We start from the raw sequence: 21,175 nt of genomic DNA on the forward strand, positions 1-21,175 counted from the left end.
AAGGAAAAAGAGAGGGAGAAGGAGAGAGAAATATGATGGGAGGGGGTCTGTGTCTGCTTACACAGAGGAATGCCTGCCCCAAATGAGGGAGGGGAGGGTCCAGCTCAACACTTGTCCTGTCACTCAGACCTGTGCCACTGGGTGCTGTCCTATTTTTGAAATTGGAAGGCACCGCCACCTTCAATGTCTTGCCTGCTCCTCTTCAGATCAATGCAAAGTTACCATTCAGAACATCCAAATGCCAGTGTTTCATATCTGGCATTTGAGGTCGGTAGTAACCTTTAGCAGAGTCACTCTCCCATCTCGCGACAGCTTTGCCATGAGTGAAGACACCACTTATGATTAATTACTTTAAATACATTTTTTTCTGTTGAGAAACATTATCCATGTGGACAGTAAGTGGAGATTGTGGCGCTGTCAGTCATTAGTGCATGCATTCTGCCAGATCCTCTGGAAACATGCAAGGCTGTCATCATAGAGTCTTTGGAAGAAATACTAATGCTCTGGATGAAGAATCTGCATTGCTACACTGAGATTTGACCAAAGTTTATCCACAAGCATTCACATTATTGACTGAATGGCACATACAGAAGTATCCCATGATCACATAATTGTTTAAAAATAAAATGAAAAAGTTGTTTTGCTAAAAGATTTTTGGAACAGTTTGTTGTTAATTAAATTAGAGGTAATATAATGCCTCTCTTTGCAGGCAGACATGCATCCCACCGCATGTTTACCTTTATGCACATCGATCGGTCACAACTAGGTGCCACATTCACACACGCAGCCAAACTCTTGGATATGTTGGCTGCTGCAGATAGTCTGAACAGAGACATTTCACACACAAACCAAGCTAAGAGACTGGATGTCTGAGAAGCTGTACCTTAGTGCACAGTGATGCTTTGTGCTAAACGCTGCTGTCACAAAGTGCCATAAGTGGCACTCAGAAAATCCTGAATCAAGTCAATTGTAGAAACATAACTCTACTCGGGGGGAAGCTTTTTAAATTCTTAGGCAAAGTGAGCAAGTGCTTTTTACCAGATTTGGCTATGTAAAGTTTATATGCAGTTCTTATGCTTTTTAAGCATTGGTGATATGTCTAGTAATTATTAATACTTTAAGTGTGGCCTAAAGCAACAGATGTCTTCATAGTGTTTTTTTTGAACACTGAACACGAGTCACAAGATGAAACAATGACAAAAGTTTTGATTTTAAGTTAAGGATGATCCAGAGTAAAATTGGTCCTTTTTTTTTTTTTTGCTTTGTTTGTATCTTTTCTTAATTTCATGTCATTTTAATGATTTGATCTTAAACTTCATCCAATTAAAATAGATTGCATTAAAAGAAGTTCAGTTCATGTAAACTTGTTTAAATTATGTTGTATTGTCCTTTGGGGCACTGACAGACCTTTTAAACCTGTTGATGGAGGGTGAATGATCCTCTTGCAAGAAAGCCAACACTGCTATTATCAATGCGGTGGGAGGTTACCGATGATAGTTGCTCCCTTTGGCAGCCTTGCTCTGCAGCTGTTTCCAGACCTCAGGATAGTAACCAGGATCAGTCCTGGGTCAGCCACTGAGAAAAAAATGTCACACTGTCTTCCTAGAGCCAATGTCAGATCTAATAGAATACCACAGTTAAAGAAGGTACTGAACAAAACTGATACACCGTATTTTATTATTTTTATTTGATGCATTAGAACAAGTGTGGTATTAGTGGGACCTCTGAACCAACAGTTGGGAAGAGTAGTTGTGGTAATTGCTCCCCCTAGTGGTTAAAAACATGCTTGCTCTTAGCATCCCTGAGTTTTTACATAATTTCACAGTTTTAATGGTAATTTCTGTCTCTTTTGAGGTTAAAAAAAAGCCAATATCATTACATAATTTTAGAAGTTACAGAGAAATTTCTAATACCATCTTTCTGGAGAATACAAATTCTCCAATCCATATGAATCCAAACACTAATATTGGTAATAATGTTGGGAAAAACTTGAAGGATCTCTGACTGTCTGGGAAGTCAGACCATTTCCAGACACTCTCACAGAGCAGTGAGAAATGTTTGAATACAAAAATACATTTGTGATATTGTATGACCGACTTGCACAGTTAAATAAACACAGTGTGTCTTTGCTGAAAGGGACTATGTCTCTGCTAAACTAAACACTGCAGTGTGAATAGTTGTGGTTTCAGTTAGAAAAACTGCATAAGTCAGGAAGAGGTCTGCTCAGTCATTCTATCCAGGACAGGAGCTGCCTGCCTGGAAGCATGTTTTTTTTCCTTTTTCTTTTCTGTGGACATGGGAGAATTTCTAAATGATGCAGTGTCTTTGTCCTGCTCATGTTTCCTTTGTTAGTTTGTGTGTGCCCATCTCTTCTTTCAACATTTTTTTTTCCACTTTTTTATTGTTTACCTTTTCTAGCATTACACTTCAAAGAGCTGCAGACATTTTCTCTGTTCCCTGCAGCTTGTTTTTCTAATAAATAACTTCTCTGTTGTCCAACTGGCCTTGCCAAGAAGAATTTGATAGACAGATTGGTGGAGTAGCAGCAGACGCCGACTCTGCCCTTTCACTGTGGCATCTGTGCCAGGATGGCAGATACTGCCAACCAGTCACTGCCAGACCTTCGCCCCAGCTCAGATGGGGTGAAAATGAGATTGCCATTCTAATAAACATGTTGTAAACTGAGCTTTGTGTAATGTCAAGCACAAATTAACATTATGGATGTGTTTTATGTGGAAAATAAGAGTAATGAATATATTTAGACTGCTCAAAGAGACATAAATGAAGAGGATAGCGTGTCATAGTGGCGGGAATACACGCATTCCAAATGAAATTATCATTTTAAACCTTCTGCTTTCAGAAATTGATTTTTACAAAACAGCTTTAAAGAATCCAAAAACATATTTTATTCAAGTTTTAAGAATCTCATATTTTTAAAATCTCAAGTTAAAAAGCTGCAGATTCCATGTGGTGGAGGAATAATTATATCATTCTTCAAATATCCTAATAGAATTTGTTCTTTGAATTAATTTGATTATTTAAGCATTCTGGTGAAGGCTGGGTCTGTCCTCTGTTATTTTGTTCAGCAGGCTGGTTATATACTGTATATATATAAATCTTTGTCCGTTAAATGTACATCATTTTGAGGTCTATCTTAACTGCAAAGTCATTTTAGGTTGGATCTGTGACACTATTAAAGGGATATCTTTTAATTGTTTTGAAAAGATTTATTTTAACAATAATTTGTTGCTTTGATTGCAGCCACTTACTGACTCTTTTACTCTGTGACTCTAGCCTTTTTTCCTGTAATCCTGAACTCTTGACCCCAGTCTGTGACAGACTGCTGCAGGACTCCCACTGTCCTCAGAGAGATGACTCCTGTATCATCTGCTTCATGACACAGGTGGCCCCTCTTAACCTCCTTGTGCTGTCACACCAGTGAGTCACACAAACAAATACATACACACACATCCAAAGTCACCCAAAATAACAGTGCAGACCATCTGTCCTAAAATATGTTATACAGGTCACTAAGTTAGTTAAAGTTTGTTGTTAATTTTCTTATATTTTGGGGTTTATTTGTCGGTTAATATTTTGTTTTAAATGATTTGTTTGTTTGTTGTTATTTTGTTAAATTAGTTAGTAAGAGCTGTAGGGCCATTTTGTTTCTATAAATAAAGAGACTGGTATAGGACCAGCATGCATTGGGGTGGGCCTATGGTTTTTTTTACCAGAGCAGGAGAAGCAGCAGGAAGGATCTTGTTATTGCTTGCCGAGATGGATAAATAAACCAAAACTCTCAACTAAAATGTTTGGACAATGGACTTCTTTTGCCTGCGTACGAAATATTACCTCAATGCAGCAGTGGCTTGTGGACTTTAAGTTGTGGGACGTTTGATCTTTCAAAAGTAAAGGAATTGCCACTACAAGAACTTACTGTATTTCAGGTGGCTTTATCTTAAACCAACCACTAAATAAATAAAAATTCTTTACCATTAATGATACTTTAATGTCCTCAGCGAACCTTATATTACTTATGTAATGGTACAGTACCTTCGTTACTCTGATATTTACCAGGAAAAGTGCTTTTTTAAATGTTTAAAATGTAGTGAAAAGTTTAACAAAGCTGACAGTCTATGCCATTATAGCTTCCAATACTGAACTGAAGGTTAAAGTGAACGTGCTACATGTTACATACTCTCAGTGCAAATGTGTTGCTGGTATGTTTGTCATAATCACAATTTTAGATCAGCATATTGGTACTCTACAGTGTATGCTGTAGACTTTTTTTAATTCCACTTATGTCGAGGGAGAACATGACTGCCACTGCAATCATTGCATGTTCCATTCAATAGCTGTAAAGAAATGTCAATACAAAGGCCAACCTTGCAGGTTGCAGGATTCATCATCTAGTGATATGATTATTTGTACAAAATGTTGTTCGACCTGTAAAGCCTCAGCTCCGTGTAATCAGTCCAGCACTGAGAAAATTGAGTCTGGACCAAAGTGGTTCGGTGATGAATGGAGTGACATTCGTATAGCACTTTGTTAGTTTTACTGATGACTTAAAGCAATATGAGTCACATTCATTCATATACTTTACTCTGTGCATCCGGCACATCTCTCTATCCTGCACAGATGAAATTGGGAAACTTAGGATTTGGTTCTTGCAAAAGGACACGGAAGCTCAGACTCAAACCACCGACCATGGTGACCAGTGAACAAGCCACTCTGTTTCCTGAGTCACAGTTCTGGATCTAACTGGAATAACTAAAGTTTCCTGAATATTCTGACCATGAACATCTTCATAGGATAAATGAAATTGTGGGATAAGGATTTTAATGAATTGTTCTTTTTCACATAGATTTATGTTGAATTAAGGCCTTAATCGCAGATAGTTTTTCAGTTACTTTACAAGTCTGAACCTGCTTTAAACTCTGAGTAATCTGATAATTGCAGCTGCTTCCAGGAATAAATCCTTAGCCAAAAACTGCAACTATATTTAAATAAGCACATCTTTCTCTTCCACAGCATGTCTTTTATCCTGTCTTCCTTCTCTCACCCTAACCGGCTGCTGGTTGCTCATATAGGGTCATATGATTGTTGGGTTTTTCTCTGTATGTATTATTGTAGGGTCTGCCTTACAATATTAAGCAGCTTGAGGTGACTGTGGATTTGATTTGGTGGCATATAAATAAAATTGAATTGAATTAAATTGAGTTGAGGTGAAAGAAAATCTGCATCATGCATTATTTCTTTAATCCTCACGGTGGCACTCTCCACTGACTGTATCACTTTTGTAGTTCATTTTTGATGAGTCAAAGCCAGCACTTATTCTCCTCGAGGGAAACGTCTGATAGGATGGAAAGGTCCAGGCTTTAAAAAAGACGAGGAGGAGGACGCAGAAAAGTTTAACCAAAGTTTGTGAATCTGACATAAGGCCACCAGCATCCTCCATGTGGGTGGTTTGTTAGATGTGATGAGCCTGAGTAATCCTTCAACCCTTCAGCCTCTTCTTGTCAATCCATCACAGTGTAAGGTGAGGAGAATAGGGAGTGGATTGAGTTTCTGCTGGCTGCAAGATGATCCTTGAGTATTTAAAGAGCAGCAGAGCCAGGGTTTCTGTCAGTGTCACCTTCACGGCTGATGGGAGTGACAGTGTTTGTGTGATATCTCAGAGCCCATATCTGCCAGCTCCACTGGTGTACTGAAGAGGCAATGTTTTGATCACTTAGGTTTAGATGGCAAATTCTGTGTTTAGTTTGCCATGCGTGTCTATGTGCATAGGTTCAGTGGAGTTGTGTGTTTACACTGAACATGACTTGAACGAAAGCCTATTTCCTCACTTTAGTGACAAGTTTTGAAAACACCTTAAAACTGTATATGGCTCAAAGCGTATTAGACAAAAGTTCAGTTATAATTATTAGCTGCTATTACAGCAAGTTAGCCCTCAACTTTGGTCCAGACTGATGTATATTTTGAGTACAATGAAGGATGGAGCCTACTGTCATATTTAATTTTTCATGTAGCACCACCATAAGGTTGACACTGTTATCTTTTACTGAAATGCATTGGATTGCCAATAAATTTGGTTCAGATATCCATGGTGCCCTGGGTTTGAACCCTAACATTAATAACTGCAGACTTTTTCTGTAGCGCCAGCAGCTATAGTCAAACTTTTCACTTATTCTTGATTTATCATGTGAAATATTAAATTGCTTCTCATGCTGAGGTTTATTATAGACATCCATGCTGCCATCAGGATATTGGCAATAACTTTGATGCCCATCTGGCTTCCTCTAATTTTATCAACTGGTGAAGGCTGCAGATTGTTTAATACTTTGTTTTATGATCAGCCCACTCACTAATGTCAGTAAGTTACTTTGTGAGATGCCTCAGAGTGAAGTGATTTCCCAAAGACCAGCTAAAGCTGGGGATTGAACCTTCAAACTCTGCTTGGCTGTAGAATATGACCCACTCTATTGTCCGGTCGAGGAAGTAGAGCGGTCATAAATTTCAAGGAAAGAACATAGCGCATATATATGATATGTTATCATTTGGTTAATGTTATGTATCTGACCATAACATTACTCACCCATGATTTAGGAAAAGACTATATATAAAAGACAGACAGATCCACTTATAACTCTATTTTGTTTGTGGACAAAATTTGTGTTTGAAGACACCACACACTCCTACAGTAGTGATTCTTCAATTGTAAGATAGCCAGCCTTAAAGCATGGCTTGCTTTATTGTTTATTTTTCTCTACATGGGATCATATGTACAAGATTGTGCACCATGCTTGAATAAAGACAACTTAAAACTAGAAAAAGACATCATAAACTAATCCGTTTATGCTCTCTTTTGCTAGTTTATTTAATCAAGGCTGCATTCAAAATTACAAATATATAATAAAAATCAGAAACTTAAATTTGCACCTAATAATATACCAAATCTATACTATTTCCAGAGGAATATATTTTAATACAATGTATCATTTACTTACATAAATTGTTTGCAAGCACAGGATACTATAAACATCCAACTCAGTATACAGAGCTGTACTGACATGGCTGGAGAGCGGCTGAGGCAGCTGAGAGCTAACCTCAAACATTTTTTAGTTAGTGTTGTGAATACAAACGTTTTTAATTTGCCAGAAATAATAATTTCTTTCTTTTTTTTTTCAAATTTGCAAATCTTAAAACAGGTCAGATTAGGAAACATGACTCATATAAACATGTCTTTAACTTGCAACACACCTCAATGGAGGTGATACGTAATGAGCTAAGTAGCGCATCCAAAAAGACACATATTGGAATACATTCAAAGTTATGTAGAACATAACTGAGTATCTAGTTCAAAGACACTCAAAGACACTCAAATGAAAATATTTTTTTAATACAGCTGTACTTTTTTTCTTAAAAGTTTTACTTGTGCCCTGTGTTAAATCACTTAGTATTGCCTTTAGTGCTTTAGTGTTTGCCAAACTAAAGCAAAACTTCGTAGCTCGTAGCTTGTAGTCAGCTTCTAGCTAAATCAATTTCAGGTGTTGTGAAAGTGCAGTGGCAGGATGCCACAGCAGATTTTCATGTCATGTGGACTACACACATTTCTGTGATAATTTGATAAAAATAGCTTTCTAGTTGTTGTATTTTTTTTTCTATTTCTGTTTTTCTTCAGACGTTTGCAGCTACACAGGTGCAGTTTTCACGTTTTTTTTTTCAGTGTTTTAGTGATAATCCGTTTATTCATGACAAACTAATTGTAAATGCAACATACGTGCTGTGCCATGAATGCTTTTCTTACTGGATAGTACTGCAAGTTTCGGTCATAGTGCAGTAGTACAGAAGACGTGGTTATTTTTGGCAAATATGATTTCCCTTCCCTCGTGTCACACTGCAGCAGTGCTAGTAACTGAGTTTTAAATCATAATTCAGACCCATCAAAATGCAAAATTGTGAGTTGTAGTTCTGATTGCATCTGCAGATTTTAGAGAGCCAACGTTCCATTTTTTTAACATGTCATCTGTAAGTTTCATTTACATGATTTGCCCTTCGCTTGCACTGACGTCATTCTACTGAACCACAAATGAGTGTATATATTGGATTGTGGATTTGAAATACGATAAAGAGTCTCAAGTGGGTAATTTTTAATATAGAAGGCTCTTTATTTTGGATGATGACTTCAAAATGAAAGTCATATTTAGACAGAGTTACACACATACACACATTTCCTCACCTTAGATCCAGCTTAAGAGTGTCTCCAGCTCAAGTGAGTCACTTATTCGTCATCATGAATAAATCACAGCAACTCCTACTCCCTTCTACCCTGCACCACTGCCTTTTCCAAAACACACCCGCATGCAAACACACACTGTTAAAACACACACTGGGTTTGCATGGTTTGCTTGTTTTACCTACACACCAAATTCCCCAGTACTGTCATTCAGAAAGGGATTTTTCCCCTCACTTAGACATTATTCTTGACAATGTGAGCCCTGAAAAAGTAAAAGGGTCAACTATAAACTGAACCTTTTTGTAGATTGTTTGTTTTATTTTCGTCTTTCATCATTGTGGGTTTTTTAAAATGTACTTCTGCAGCCCACATCGTATGTAGAAAAGAATCTATAACACCAGTTTTTGATAGCACCATGTCTTTGTGTCTCCTCAGACAGCTGAGGAAAGAGTACAATCCCTTACTGTCTACTCCTCAAGAAGACATTTGTCACTTTCCATTTTTACAGCCCCGTCTCCCTCTCGTCTCCCTCCTCTTAGTGGTAGAACAGAGTTCACGTCGTCCTGCATTTCCCCGAAACAAACTGATGGCTACACCCAGAGACCTCGACGTGCACACACACACAAGACAAAGTGACTGCTCCTTTTATGCCACTTTGTTTATCTTGTACTCTTAGACACTGAAGCTTTTTCTGTCCACTGCTTTTCCTTTTTCTTCCCCCTCTTCTTTCCTGTACCCCTCTTGACACTTTAACTTTATAATATATAGTCCTTTGTTTACATGTTCACATTTCCCACAAATCATTTCATCATTCTTAGTGAAAGATGATACTGAGATAAGAATCTCCCCAGCGGACGCTTCACTTTCACCATGGGTAAAAAGCCTGTGAAATTACATAACTTTGCCTCCGTACCATAGGAAATGGACTCGTATGTGAGGCATTGATTTTCTCTCAGCATTGTGGGGTGCAGATGGCAGTGAGGTGAAGACTAAGAGCACAGTGGTCGATAAATATTCTCATCACAATTCCGGAAGCTTTCCTTTGGCCGGATAGGTTTCGATGCCATCGCACAGGCAGTAATTGTTAACAGGTATTAAATGAGCTGCACCAATCAATGAAAGAAAAATTAAAGAGGCTAAAGGATTTATAGTGTAGTTAGGGATCAACAGCACAGAAAATAATCTAAATATTGGCTGAAAAGTTTTAATGTAAGTTTGGGAACATCAGAGTAGTTCAACAATAAGGGCCACCCACTGTAGCGAAACAAATAATGTTATTTTCTTCTCCGATAATGATTTTTTTGCAGGATTTATGTCCACTCCCCAAAGATGGGTTACAAAGTGGCTTGCAGCTGCAAAACAACTGTGGGCAGGCCAAAGCAGCTGAAACAGAGGTAATAGATGTTTGACTCTTTGGACCTGCTTTTGATAGATTAGCTCGCTGCCAGCTCAGTACAACACAAGCCAGAAGGATGTTGCTGCTTATTAAAGAAAAAAACACAGAGGTTTTATAGTGAAGTCATTTTATAGTCCAGCACTGGTAACCAAGTGTTTTCCTGGCGTGGCTCTACCTGAAGGAAAGAAAAGTATTTAAGTGTCAAAATTTGAATTTCGGGTCAAGAAAGTGCATCATATGTGTTGCGTTCTGCGTAAATCTTCCGTGTTCCTGCTGCTTAAACTTTTGGTTGTTTGACATATTTACCACTGTACATCTGTTAGGTTTATGGTTTGTACCTTTAATATTACCTTAATGTAGTGTTGCTGTGAGTATAAAAATCATGATTTGCAAGCTAAGAACACCATGTCTGTCTACTTTCTCTGAGCAGTACATTTGCCTCTAATTCTTACCCAACACCTTCCCAGCAATCCTATAGCACAACTGAAGCTACATAGGAATCTAGCGAGGCACTGCAAAAAGGTAAACCTCTCTGTCTCTCTCTCAAACTCTCACCTCTGCCAGTTTCTTGCACCTCTTAGAGACAGACTTTTTCTCCACCCACCACAGAAGCTGGCACCAGTTCAGCTCCAGCTTACAAAACTAAGAATAAGCCCCAGAAAAAGACAGCAGCTCATACTTAATGGATAGATAAGACTTTTGGACAAGCTCTTTGAGACCACAGATCTGCCCGTTCTGCAAATGTGATCTGGCTGGAGATTTATTAACTGCAGACTAAGCAGAAATACGAAGAAAAAATCAGCTTTGAGTAAATATTAGTTACAAGGTATTGCTCGAGATTACGGGAAGAAGCTCCTCTTTGTTTATTCTTGTGTTTGGTGCAACCTTGTTCTTTAGCCTTGCCTGTCAGGATGAAGACACGTTTAAGGAAAGTGTGAAAACAGAGGAGGTTGAAAAGCCCAGGCTACCTCACTTTATCTTCATTATGGTGGACGACCAGGGCTATGGAGACATTGGTTACCATGGCTCAGACATCCACACTCCAGTATTGGACCGGCTGGCAGCAGAGGGGGTTAAACTGGAAAATTATTATGTCCAACCTATCTGCTCACCCTCTCGCAGTCAACTCACGACAGGGCGGTGAGTTTCCTCGTTACATGATTATTCCGGCAGTATAATTATTCATTTACAGCTTCTGTTTGCAGCAGAAGTAATTAATCATATCATCAACAGGCTTTTTGTCTTGTGGTAATGAAGTACCATCTGTGTTTATATCAAGGAGCAAAGAGATTGTTTGCCTTCTGAAATCCACTTTATTGGAATTTTGATTGATCATGTTGGCTATAAAAGGAGACGTGATTCTTTTTATTGACTTTATATCTTTTAGCTCTTACTACATTACCACTAAGGTGTTTTGCTGAAGTATATGATATCATATATACACACACATATATATACATATATATATGAGAGAGAGAGAGAGAGAGAGAGAGAGAGAGAGAGAGAGAGAGAGAGAGAGAGAGAGAGAGAGAGAGAGAGAGAGAGAGAGAGATATAAACTAAGACTGGGGCCTGGGGCGTCTGTATCCAGTAAGGGTCCTAAGGCTAGACCCCCTATGCTAAGCAAGCCTACCGCAGACATGAGCGAGACAGATAAATATGAAGACGTCGCCCGGATCAACAAGGTCCGCGTCAGGTGTTGAGGAACCAGGGCACCCTGATGAAAAGTGGGTTACTGGAACAAGAAGGCATCGGTGGGCAAGAGACGAAAACAGGGCGTTGTTGGAATGCTACTACGCAAGTAACCCCGGCGGAAGGGGCTACATGAATAGGATGAGGGACCTATGGATTCTTCGATACCCAACATCCACAATGACGGCGAAACAACTAGTAGCTCAGTGTTCCAACATTCGAAAGAAGGGACTGCTCTCACAGCTAGAGATTGACGAGGTACAACACAAATGCTACGGCAAGGAGGAGTCAGGACGCCAGGTCAGGGGGGAGATATCATCACCCGAGATTGGGTACATAGCCCCAAGTGCGATAGGAGAAGGATCGTTGAGTGCGAGAGGAACTGACCTGAAAAATAGGATCATGGCCAAGCTTGAAACCTGGATCCCCCGTAGCCGGTTACCAAGATTACGTGAAGTACCCTCAGAAGGTCTGCTAGATGATGTTAATGCAGCACTACGGGCAATACCTACAACCACGATTACCGACACTAACAAGCTCATCTACAATACGGCAACAGTGATCAGTGAGATGCTTGGCTACAAGTTGAACAGCGACAAGGGGCAGTACCCTCCATGGAGAAGGAGGCTAGAGGGCAAGATCAAAGTAGCACGGAGGGAGGTTAGCCAACTAACGGAGTTGCAGAAAGGTGCGACAAATAAGGTGCCTAAGAAATACAGCAAGCTGTCCATACCTGAGGCCTTGGAAACTGCCAAGCAAAGACTCACAGCCTTGGCCAGCCGCTTGAGGAGGTACACCAGTGGAGAACAGCTGGTTTATTCTCCTGCCTTCTATCTCTCTTTTCTCCTGCCTTCTAGAGATAGAAGGCAGGAGAATAAACCAGCTGTTCTCCACAGAACCAGCAAAGGTGTACTCTCAGTGGCAAGGGAACAATAAGAGAACAGCACCACCAAGGCTGGAGACGGAGCAATACTGGAAGAGCATATGGGAGAAGGATGCAACCCATAACGGCAATGCTCAGTGGCTAGAGGATCTGAGGGCAGACCACAGCGACCTCCCTGAACAGGGTCCAGTAACCATCACAGTGGCAGATATCCAAGAAAGGGTCTCCAGTATGAAGAGTTGGACAGCACCAGGGCCCGACATGGTTCACGCCTACTGGCTGAAGAAGCTGACTGCACTCCACGAGCGTCTGGCAGCACAAATGAACCAGCTGCTAGTTAACGAGAGACACCCGGAATGGCTAACTGAAGGCCGGACGGTCCTGATCCCCAAGGACCCCAAGAAGGGACCGGTCCCCTCCAACTACCGACCAATAACCTGCCTCAGTACTACATGGAAGCTCCTGTCAGGCATCATATCGGCTAAGATGAACAGGCACATGGGTCAATACATGAGCGGGACACAGAAAGGAATTGGCAAGAATACCAGAGGCGCAAAACACCAGCTACTGGTAGACAGAACAATCAGCCGAGACTGCAAGACCAGACTGACCAACCTGTGCACTGCCTGGATTGATTACAAGAAGGCCTATGACTCAATGCCCCACAGCTGGATACTGGAATGCCTAGAATTGTACAAGATCAATGGGACCCTAAGAGCCTTCATCAGGAACTCAATGGGGATGTGGCGTACAACACTAGAGGCCAACTCCAAGCCCATAGCACAAGTCACCATCAAGTGCGGGATCTACCAAGGAGATGCTCTGTCCCCACTGCTGTTCTGCATAGGCCTGAACCCCCTCAGTGAGATCATTAACAAGACTGGCTACGGATACCGACTACGGAACGGAGCAGTTGTCAGCCACCTCCTGTACATGGATGACATCAAGCTGTATGCCAAGAGTGAACGAGACATCGATTCACTGATCCACACTACCAGGCTATACAGCAATGACATTGGAATGTCGTTCGGACTGGAGAAGTGTAGTCGGATGGTAACAAAGAGAGGGAAGGTAGTCAGAACTGAGGGGATTGAACTACCAGAAGGCAACATTGCAGACATAGAGGACAGTTACAAGTACTTGGGGATCCCACAGGCGAATGGGAACCATGAAGAGGCCGCTAGAAAAGCTGCAACCACCAAGTACCTGCAGAGGGTCAGGCAAGTCCTGAGGAGTCAGCTGAATGGTAAGAACAAGATCCGGGCCATCAACACGTACGCCCTGCCCGTGATCAGGTACCCTGCTGGGGTAATAGGCTGGCCAAAGGAGGAGATAGAAGCCACTGACATAAAGACAAGAAAGCTCCTTACCATGCATGGAGGGTTTCACCCCAAATCCAGCACCCTGAGGCTGTACGCTAAGCGGAAGGAAGGGGGCCGGGGACTGGTGAGTGTCAGCACCACAGTCCAGGATGAGACAACGAACATCCAAGAATACATTGGGAAGATGGCCCCAACTGACCGAGTGCTCAGTGAATACCTCAGGCAGCAGAAACCCAAGAAAGAGGAGGGAGACGAGGAACCATCATGGAAGGACAGGCCCCTGCACGGTATGTACCACCGGCAGATAGAGGAGGTGGCTGATATCCAGAAATCCTACCAGTGGCTGGACAAAGCTGGACTGAAAGACAGCACAGAGGCACTAATCATGGCAGCACAAGAACAAGCTCTGAGCACAAGATCCATAGAGGCTGGGGTCTATCACACCAGGCAAGACCCCAGGTGCAGGCTGTGTAAAGATGCCCCAGAGACAATCCAGCATATAACAGCAGGGTGCAAGATGCTAGCAGGCAAGGCATACATGGAACGCCATAACCAAGTGGCCGGCATAGTGTACAGGAACATCTGTGCGGAGTATAACCTGGAAGTCCCGAGGTCAAAATGGGAGATGCCCCCAAGGGTGGTGGAGAATGACCGAGCTAAGATCCTGTGGGACTTCCAGATACAGACGGACAAAATGGTGGTGGCTAACCAACCGGACATAGTGGTGGTAGACAAACAGAAGAAGACGGCCGTAGTGATCGATGTAGCGGTTCCGAATGACAGCAATATCAGGAAGAAGGAACACGAGAAGCTGGAGAAATACCAAGGGCTCAGAGAAGAGCTCGAGAGGATGTGGAGGGTGAAGGTAACGGTGGTCCCCGTGGTAATCGGAGCACTAGGTGCGGTGACTCCCAAGCTAGGCGAGTGGCTCCAGCAGATCCCGGGAACAACATCGGAGATCTCTGTCCAGAAGAGCGCAGTCCTGGGAACAGCTAAGATACTGCGCAGGACCCTCAAGCTCCCTGGCCTCTGGTAGAGGACCCGAGCTTGAAGGATAAACCGCCCGCAGGGGCGTGCTGGGTGTTATATATATATATATATATATATATATATATATATATATATATATATATATATATATATATATATATATATATATATATATTAGGGGTGCAACGATATTCGTATCGATATTGAACCGTTCGATACAGTGCTTTCGGTTCGGTACGCATATGTATCGAACAATACAACATTTGTAATTTATTTTATCAATTTTCCTTCTGACGATGCTGTCTGTGTTGAGCGCTCAGTGAATCTGTGTTCGACTACTCCGCCTAGGCTGCACTGTCCAGCGCAGATCCACTGAGCACTCAACACAGACAGCATAGTCAGAAGGAAGAGCGCAGGGCAAGCTAGCAGACAGAAGTTAAGCTCTACTTGCAACAGGCAAATTGAACCTCATTCAGATCTGGCGTTTGGAATTATTTTGGTTTTCATGTGATGTATGACCCTGAAGGTAAGCGAGTCATGGACTAAAGTAAAACAGTATGTTGGATGTGCCATGCAATGCTCAATTACATTGGTGTGAACTAGTGTGTTAGCGCAGTTAGCTCGTTAACGTGTTGGCCGTCTAGCCCCATGCACGGAGCGATCGGCGGTAGCTCGTTAACGGAGATTTGCCGTGTTGTGGCGTTAAGGTCATTTCAACGAGATTAACCTGAAAGCACTAGTGGGAACACAACGAATATGACTGCACATTTACGCCGACATCATCCTAGTGCAAAGACAAGTGGAAGCAGACAAAAAAAGCAAGCATGCTACTAACTTTAGCCGAGTCATTTAGACAGCTGTTAGCACATGATTCTCCTTATGCTGCTGAGAATATAGCCCAGAAGAAGCGGATAGTATAGCTTTTATTTTGGAAAGAGCCATTTCTCTGTAATAAACTCTCTTTTCCAAAGATGAGTGATTCCTCAATCAGATACAGGGCTCGCAATATCGCTAGCCCGACGTCCTGGAGCTAGCGATTTTTTTCAGTCGGGCTACCAAAATCTTTCTCTTCCCTGCCCGTCGGGCTATTGTAGGAAAAATATATGTCAATGCTTTTGCATTCTTTCAGAAATGTAGCTGGGTAATTATGTCATTGGCATCGGTGAGCCACTGTCAATATGTGACATATTGAAGTCGCGTTTGAATTTGCGCTTGTTTTTTTGCTTTCACTTTGCAATCGTGCGAACTGTGTATAGAGAGCGACAGCACTGATCTGTGAGTGATGATAATTTGTGCACCAATTCCTCTGACATCGTCTTATTAATCGTTAGCTTACTATGCAAACATGACAAGTGAAATCTCCCGCAGCTTACACATGTGAGAGGTTGATCGCGCAGAGAATCGCTGAGCTTATGTGAGTGCGTGTAAAAGCATTTCAGTTCTGCTGAGCCAAATAAGACAGGTCAGGGTGAAGAAGTGACAGCCAAAGAAAAGCTTACCACAAAACGGAGAAGTTATGACAAATCAATTTTAATAAATGACAAATTAAAAATGCATGAACATTTTTTTGTATCGAAAAAATATCGAACCGTGACACCAAAGTATCGAACCGAACCGAACCGTGAATTTTGTGTATCGTTGCACCCCTAATATATATATATATATATATATATATATATATATATATATATATATATATATATATATATATATATATATATATATATATATATATATATATATATATATATATATAGAGAGAGAGAGAGAGAGAGAGAGTGTGTATCATATGTAAACTAAGACTTTAAAAATACCCCACCTTCACTACAATGGTGTGTAGCAGCCTATGAGTACCCAAAGGTGCAATATTGGCTACACAACCCTTCCCAGTATTGCTTCATAATATATGTAGCAATATACTGTGACATCTTTTCTCACACTCTCCCTACTCAATTTTGCCAGCTACCAAATTCACACTGGACTCCAGCATTCAATCATCCACCCACGTCAACCGCTGTGCTTGCCCCCTGATATTCCCACCCCACCAGAGCATCTGGCTGAAGCTGGATACGCCACACACGGTGGGTAAGTGGCACCTAGGCTTCTGCAGGCCAAGCTGCTTGCCAACAGGACGTAGTTTTCAGAGTTTCCTGGGCACATTGACTGGCAGTGGAGATCATTTCTCCTATCAGAGCTGTGACGGGGCAGAAGCTTGTGGATTTGACCTGCATGATGGAGACAGGCCTGCCTGGGAGATGGCTGGGAACTACTCCACTCTCCTCTGCATAGACGGGTAAGTATCCTGGTACATGTAAATAGAGAAATCCTACAGAAATACAGTCATTAAATTCTTTTAAATCTTCCATTTGTACAACCAGAGTGAAGCAGTTCTTGAAGAGACACGACCCACATACACCACTCTTCCTCTATCTCTCCCTTCAGGCCACCCATGCGCCGTTGCAGGTACCAGACCATTTTCTTCACCTTTATGATTCCCAGTGCAATCGTCTCAGGCGTCATTATGCAGCCATGCTGAGCTGCCTGGACAGCGGGGTTGCACAAGTGGTCCAGGAACTAAAGACTCAAGAGCTCTATGAAAACTCTGTACTCATCTACTCTTCTGATAACGGTGGGCAGCCACTCTCGGGCGGAAGCAACTGGACACTGAGAGGTGGCAAAGGAACCTACTGGGAAGGGGGCATTCGGACTGTGGGCTTTGTCCACAGCCCACTTCTAAAGAAGAAAGGTATAGTAAGCAGAGCACTGATTCATGTCTCTGACTGGTATCCTACTTTATTGGGGCTTGCTGGAGCGCGGCAGTCCCACCATGGCCTTGATGGTCATGATGTTTGGGGAAGCATCAGTGAAGGTCTTCCCTGTCCTCGCACTGAAATTCTTTTCAACATTGACCCAGTTTCTAGGAAAGCTGGAGAACCATATGACAAGGCATTGATACTCAATGGCTTTGGGATCTGGGACACAGTCGTGAGGGCAGCATTGTGACTTGGTGACTGGAAGTTGTTGACAGGAAATGTGGGTGATGGGGACTGGATACCACCACAAGCACTTCCTGGTGGTCCAGAACGTTGGACGAAACTTGAGAAGAGACACAATGAGCTGGGGAAGTCAGTGTGGCTTTTTAATGTCAGTGCAGACCCTTACGAGAGGTATGATTTGGCAGAAGCTCGTCCACAGGTAGTAAAACATCTGCTGACCAGGCTGGCAGAGAGTCCAACCAGACAGCTGTGATGGCCAGCAATCCACCAGATGATCCAATGGCTGACCCAGAGCTCCATGGAGGGGCATGGAGCCCCTGGCTGGGCCTAGAAGGGGATAATGAAAAGGAGGAGAGGAAAGAAAAGATGATAAAGATTAGGCACTGCAAATTATGTAAGCTAAAAGCCCTCTTCAAAAAGGTGGGATCACGCCTGCAGAGGAAGACCTTATTCTAAAGGTTTCTTCTAGTAGCATTAACTGTGCCAAAGGTTCAATAGTGCCTCAAAGGAGCTAGGAAGTGTTATCAACACTTTAATTACTGTTTTCTAAGGACCACAATCATAGATGGAATAAGTTATCTACCCAATGTTCCTCTCCTCTTTTCCGTTCAGTTCAATTCCCTTTTAATTATATAGGACAAATTCACAGTAGTCACCTGAGTATGCTGAGTATATCATAAGGTAAAGACTACAATAGTTTCGGAAAATAGAAAAAAAATAGAGTACAAACATTAGTCATTTGAGGGCATAAGGGTTCTGTGACACTATTTGATGATCTGAAAGTCTTCCCCTTAAAGTATACTTAGTGTGGGAATGAAAATAGATAAAGAAAAAATATAGACAAGCAGAAATGCACACGGGTCAGATAGACTAGACGGACCTACAGTCAAATACTGAAGGTTGGCAGATAAACAGGCCTCCTGAAAGACAAAACAGGCAGGACTGTGTGGCTGGCTGAGCAAGCTGACTCACTCGCTGTCCTGCGGCCAAACTGCAGCAGGGAGACTGTGGGTCATCGTAGGACTGCTTAGGGAGCAATGTGCGTGTCACTGTGCATGTATGCCTGCATTCATGAACAGTTCGATTAATAGACATAGAGATGGAGTGCGTGCATGTGGAAGTGAGGCCTGTGGTGACCTCTCAATGTCTCATCTCTTAATCATCCGAGAGGACCCTTTAAGGATGCCACAAAAACACCCACAGGGCTTGTTTTTGTCAAATGTCACCTTGTTCTTTTGTTCTCAAGGGTTATACAGATTCACTTCTGCTTAGAGCATACCCCCATGCCTTTGAAAGACCTCACCCCCACACAGTGTTCTGTCCCTGCAAACAAACCAACAAAGACTCGATAGCTGTTGCTTTTCTGGACTTTTAAATGTCACTTAAACACATCATTTTTTGACTCTATTAAATACTTTGACTTGAATTTCATCGTTTCAATAAAATCTTGAATAAAGAAGAAAAATAAGAAAAATGCTGCAGGGATACTGCTGATTAATTGTTTCTTGAATCTTAGTTGTGCTCACATCCAAACCTAAAAATTAATCTATCACTAAGCATAAAATTCAATATGTGTGTTTAATTTATACATAAACATTTACTAGACCTGCTATTTAAATTTCAGTGTATATGTGTCTATTTTTTTCTCAGTTAGTGCCAAACTGAATCATAATGTCTTAGAAATGAAGCCAATCCCAAAATGTGGGCAGAAAAGCTATTTTTCACATCCATGTGATGCTTGTTATGGCTGTTCTGTGAAAAACATATTTGTCATTACAAACACTCTGTATCTGTGTGCTTGTATTATGTGGAAGACTGAAGATGATTATCATTTAAAAAAAGAATTTGTAAAACCTAAGATTATGAATCCTTTGCAAAATTCTTGCTTTCTGTGTGGACTCTGCATTATGGTTAAGACGGTGGTTCTTGAACTTAAGGGCAGTACTTCCTGCTGGGGCATGAAGCCATTGCATGTGAGTAATTGGAGGCAAATTGGAACTGCTGTGATTTAATATAATAAATGCAAGTAAAACAAGCAAGTGAAAATTCCACTTTAATTCTTTCCGTTATTGTTAATGGCTGATAAAAAACAAATTCAGGGATGTAGGTTGTGAACTCAAGGAGAACATGACAGAAAAGCTGTTAGCTAAGGTTAGGAAAAGATGATGGTTAAATTTAAGGAATAATAATAATCTTCTTTTTAACCCCCTTTTTACTGAAAGTAAAGTCAAAGTTAGTAGCATAATGTTTGCTGAGCTCTTCCTTTAAAAATAATATGTGGTGTATAAGAAATTAATAGCTTTGTCTTTTATATTCACTTTGTGCTGCCTGTATGCAATCCAGAGAGTGTTAAATCTGGTATAGGCAATATGATTTTGGTATCAGTGGATAAAAAAATTCATAATAACTATTTAGCATATTGGAAATCCAGAGGGAGCTGTGACCTTAACCTCTTCTGCTTTTCTCTTCTCTGAATTTAGACTAGGAGACAGGGGATTTTTTTGGAAATTAGAGATCTTTTAAGTCCAGATCAGTTGAGCAGTAAGCAAGAAAGTCTTCCTAAGATGTAAAATCAGCCACTTTGCAGTGTTTTAAGCATAAGGCTTTCTCCTGAGAAAATGGGGTTTAGCACATAAAATCAATATTTTCTTTTTCAGCCCAAATGATGACAAGTGGCAGATGTTTGCCTTCGGGGTCTTTTTGCTGAAATCTTTATATTATTTTCAGTTTTCAGTCACGTTTAGAAAATATGATAATTCTAGTAAAAATACCAGGTAAAGAAATCTTTCAAAAATGTTACTCTGGTCCTACTGTACAGAAACTTCCTGGCAGAAAGTGCTTCTCCACTAGTAAAAGACATGTGAAAAAGACACTGCGCCGTCTTTTTAATTCTAAGGTTTCATGTTAAGAGAAAAATCATGTGTTCCTTAGCATGGCTTAAAATTTCTTGATGCTCAATCATCTGGGTAAGGAAATCCCAAAAGTTGATTCAGTTTATCTGGACATAGCGTTTTCAGTGGGAGAAATGTTTCGTTCATCCAAGTCTTGGACCCATTGATCAATGGCCACTGATCAGTGATCAGTAGTTGTTGATCAGTGGTGATGACAAATTGCATATTAATGATGAAGAAACTGACCTAGCAGCCCAATGTTCATCAGTTGTGCTAGTTTCAGTCATTATGCAAATATTCTGTTTAAATGGTTGGGGAAACCTGCAGTCAGCTGAGACTGAAGAAACGTGAAAAACTACATTAAAAGTACATTCTTATTGATTTCATAGAAATTAAGAGGGTAAGTAAAAGGCAGGTGTTGCTTATCAAATCCACATGATTAACTGATAGTCAGCATCAGCAAATATGACCTTCTCTGTAAAAGCCTAAATCTTGGCAGTTTGGTCATCTTGAGCATTTAGGTGTGTTTTAATAAAATGTTAAGGAGGAACAACTTCAGCACTGGTCTTAGAGAAACTGTTGTTCTTTCTGAGAAGTGTTAAAAGGCTATTTAAAAAAAAAACAAAAAACCCAAAGATGATTCACAAGTGGGAAACATTCAAAAGAGTTTCCAAATTTCAACTTTACCTCAACGTCAGACTGTGCAATGCACAGAAAATTGCAGAAAACCCATCTCCGACTCTACAGTCCTCAGTCAGCATGTTTAATGT

The 21,175-nt window shown here is 41.1% G+C and overlaps 1 protein-coding gene across 1 annotated transcript; it reads left to right on the top strand.

Annotated features, from left to right (window-relative positions):
* The first annotated feature begins 9,565 nt into the window (after positions 1–9,565).
* Positions 9,566–19,640, top strand: LOC146655382 (arylsulfatase I). The gene is given in 6 exon segments (XM_085428868.1): positions 9,566–9,630; positions 10,452–10,772; positions 16,481–16,597; positions 16,599–16,811; positions 16,897–17,743; positions 17,746–19,640. Coding segments are annotated over 6 exon segments (1,788 nt in total). The 3' UTR covers positions 17,971–19,640.
* The last annotated feature ends 1,535 nt before the right edge of the window (positions 19,641–21,175 follow it).

Source organism: Rhamphochromis longiceps, linkage group LG13, assembly GCF_057381845.1.
Source record: "Rhamphochromis longiceps isolate RC_006_pf linkage group LG13, R_longiceps_female_GT1.1, whole genome shotgun sequence".
NCBI classification, from domain to species: domain Eukaryota; kingdom Metazoa; phylum Chordata; class Actinopteri; order Cichliformes; family Cichlidae; genus Rhamphochromis; species Rhamphochromis longiceps.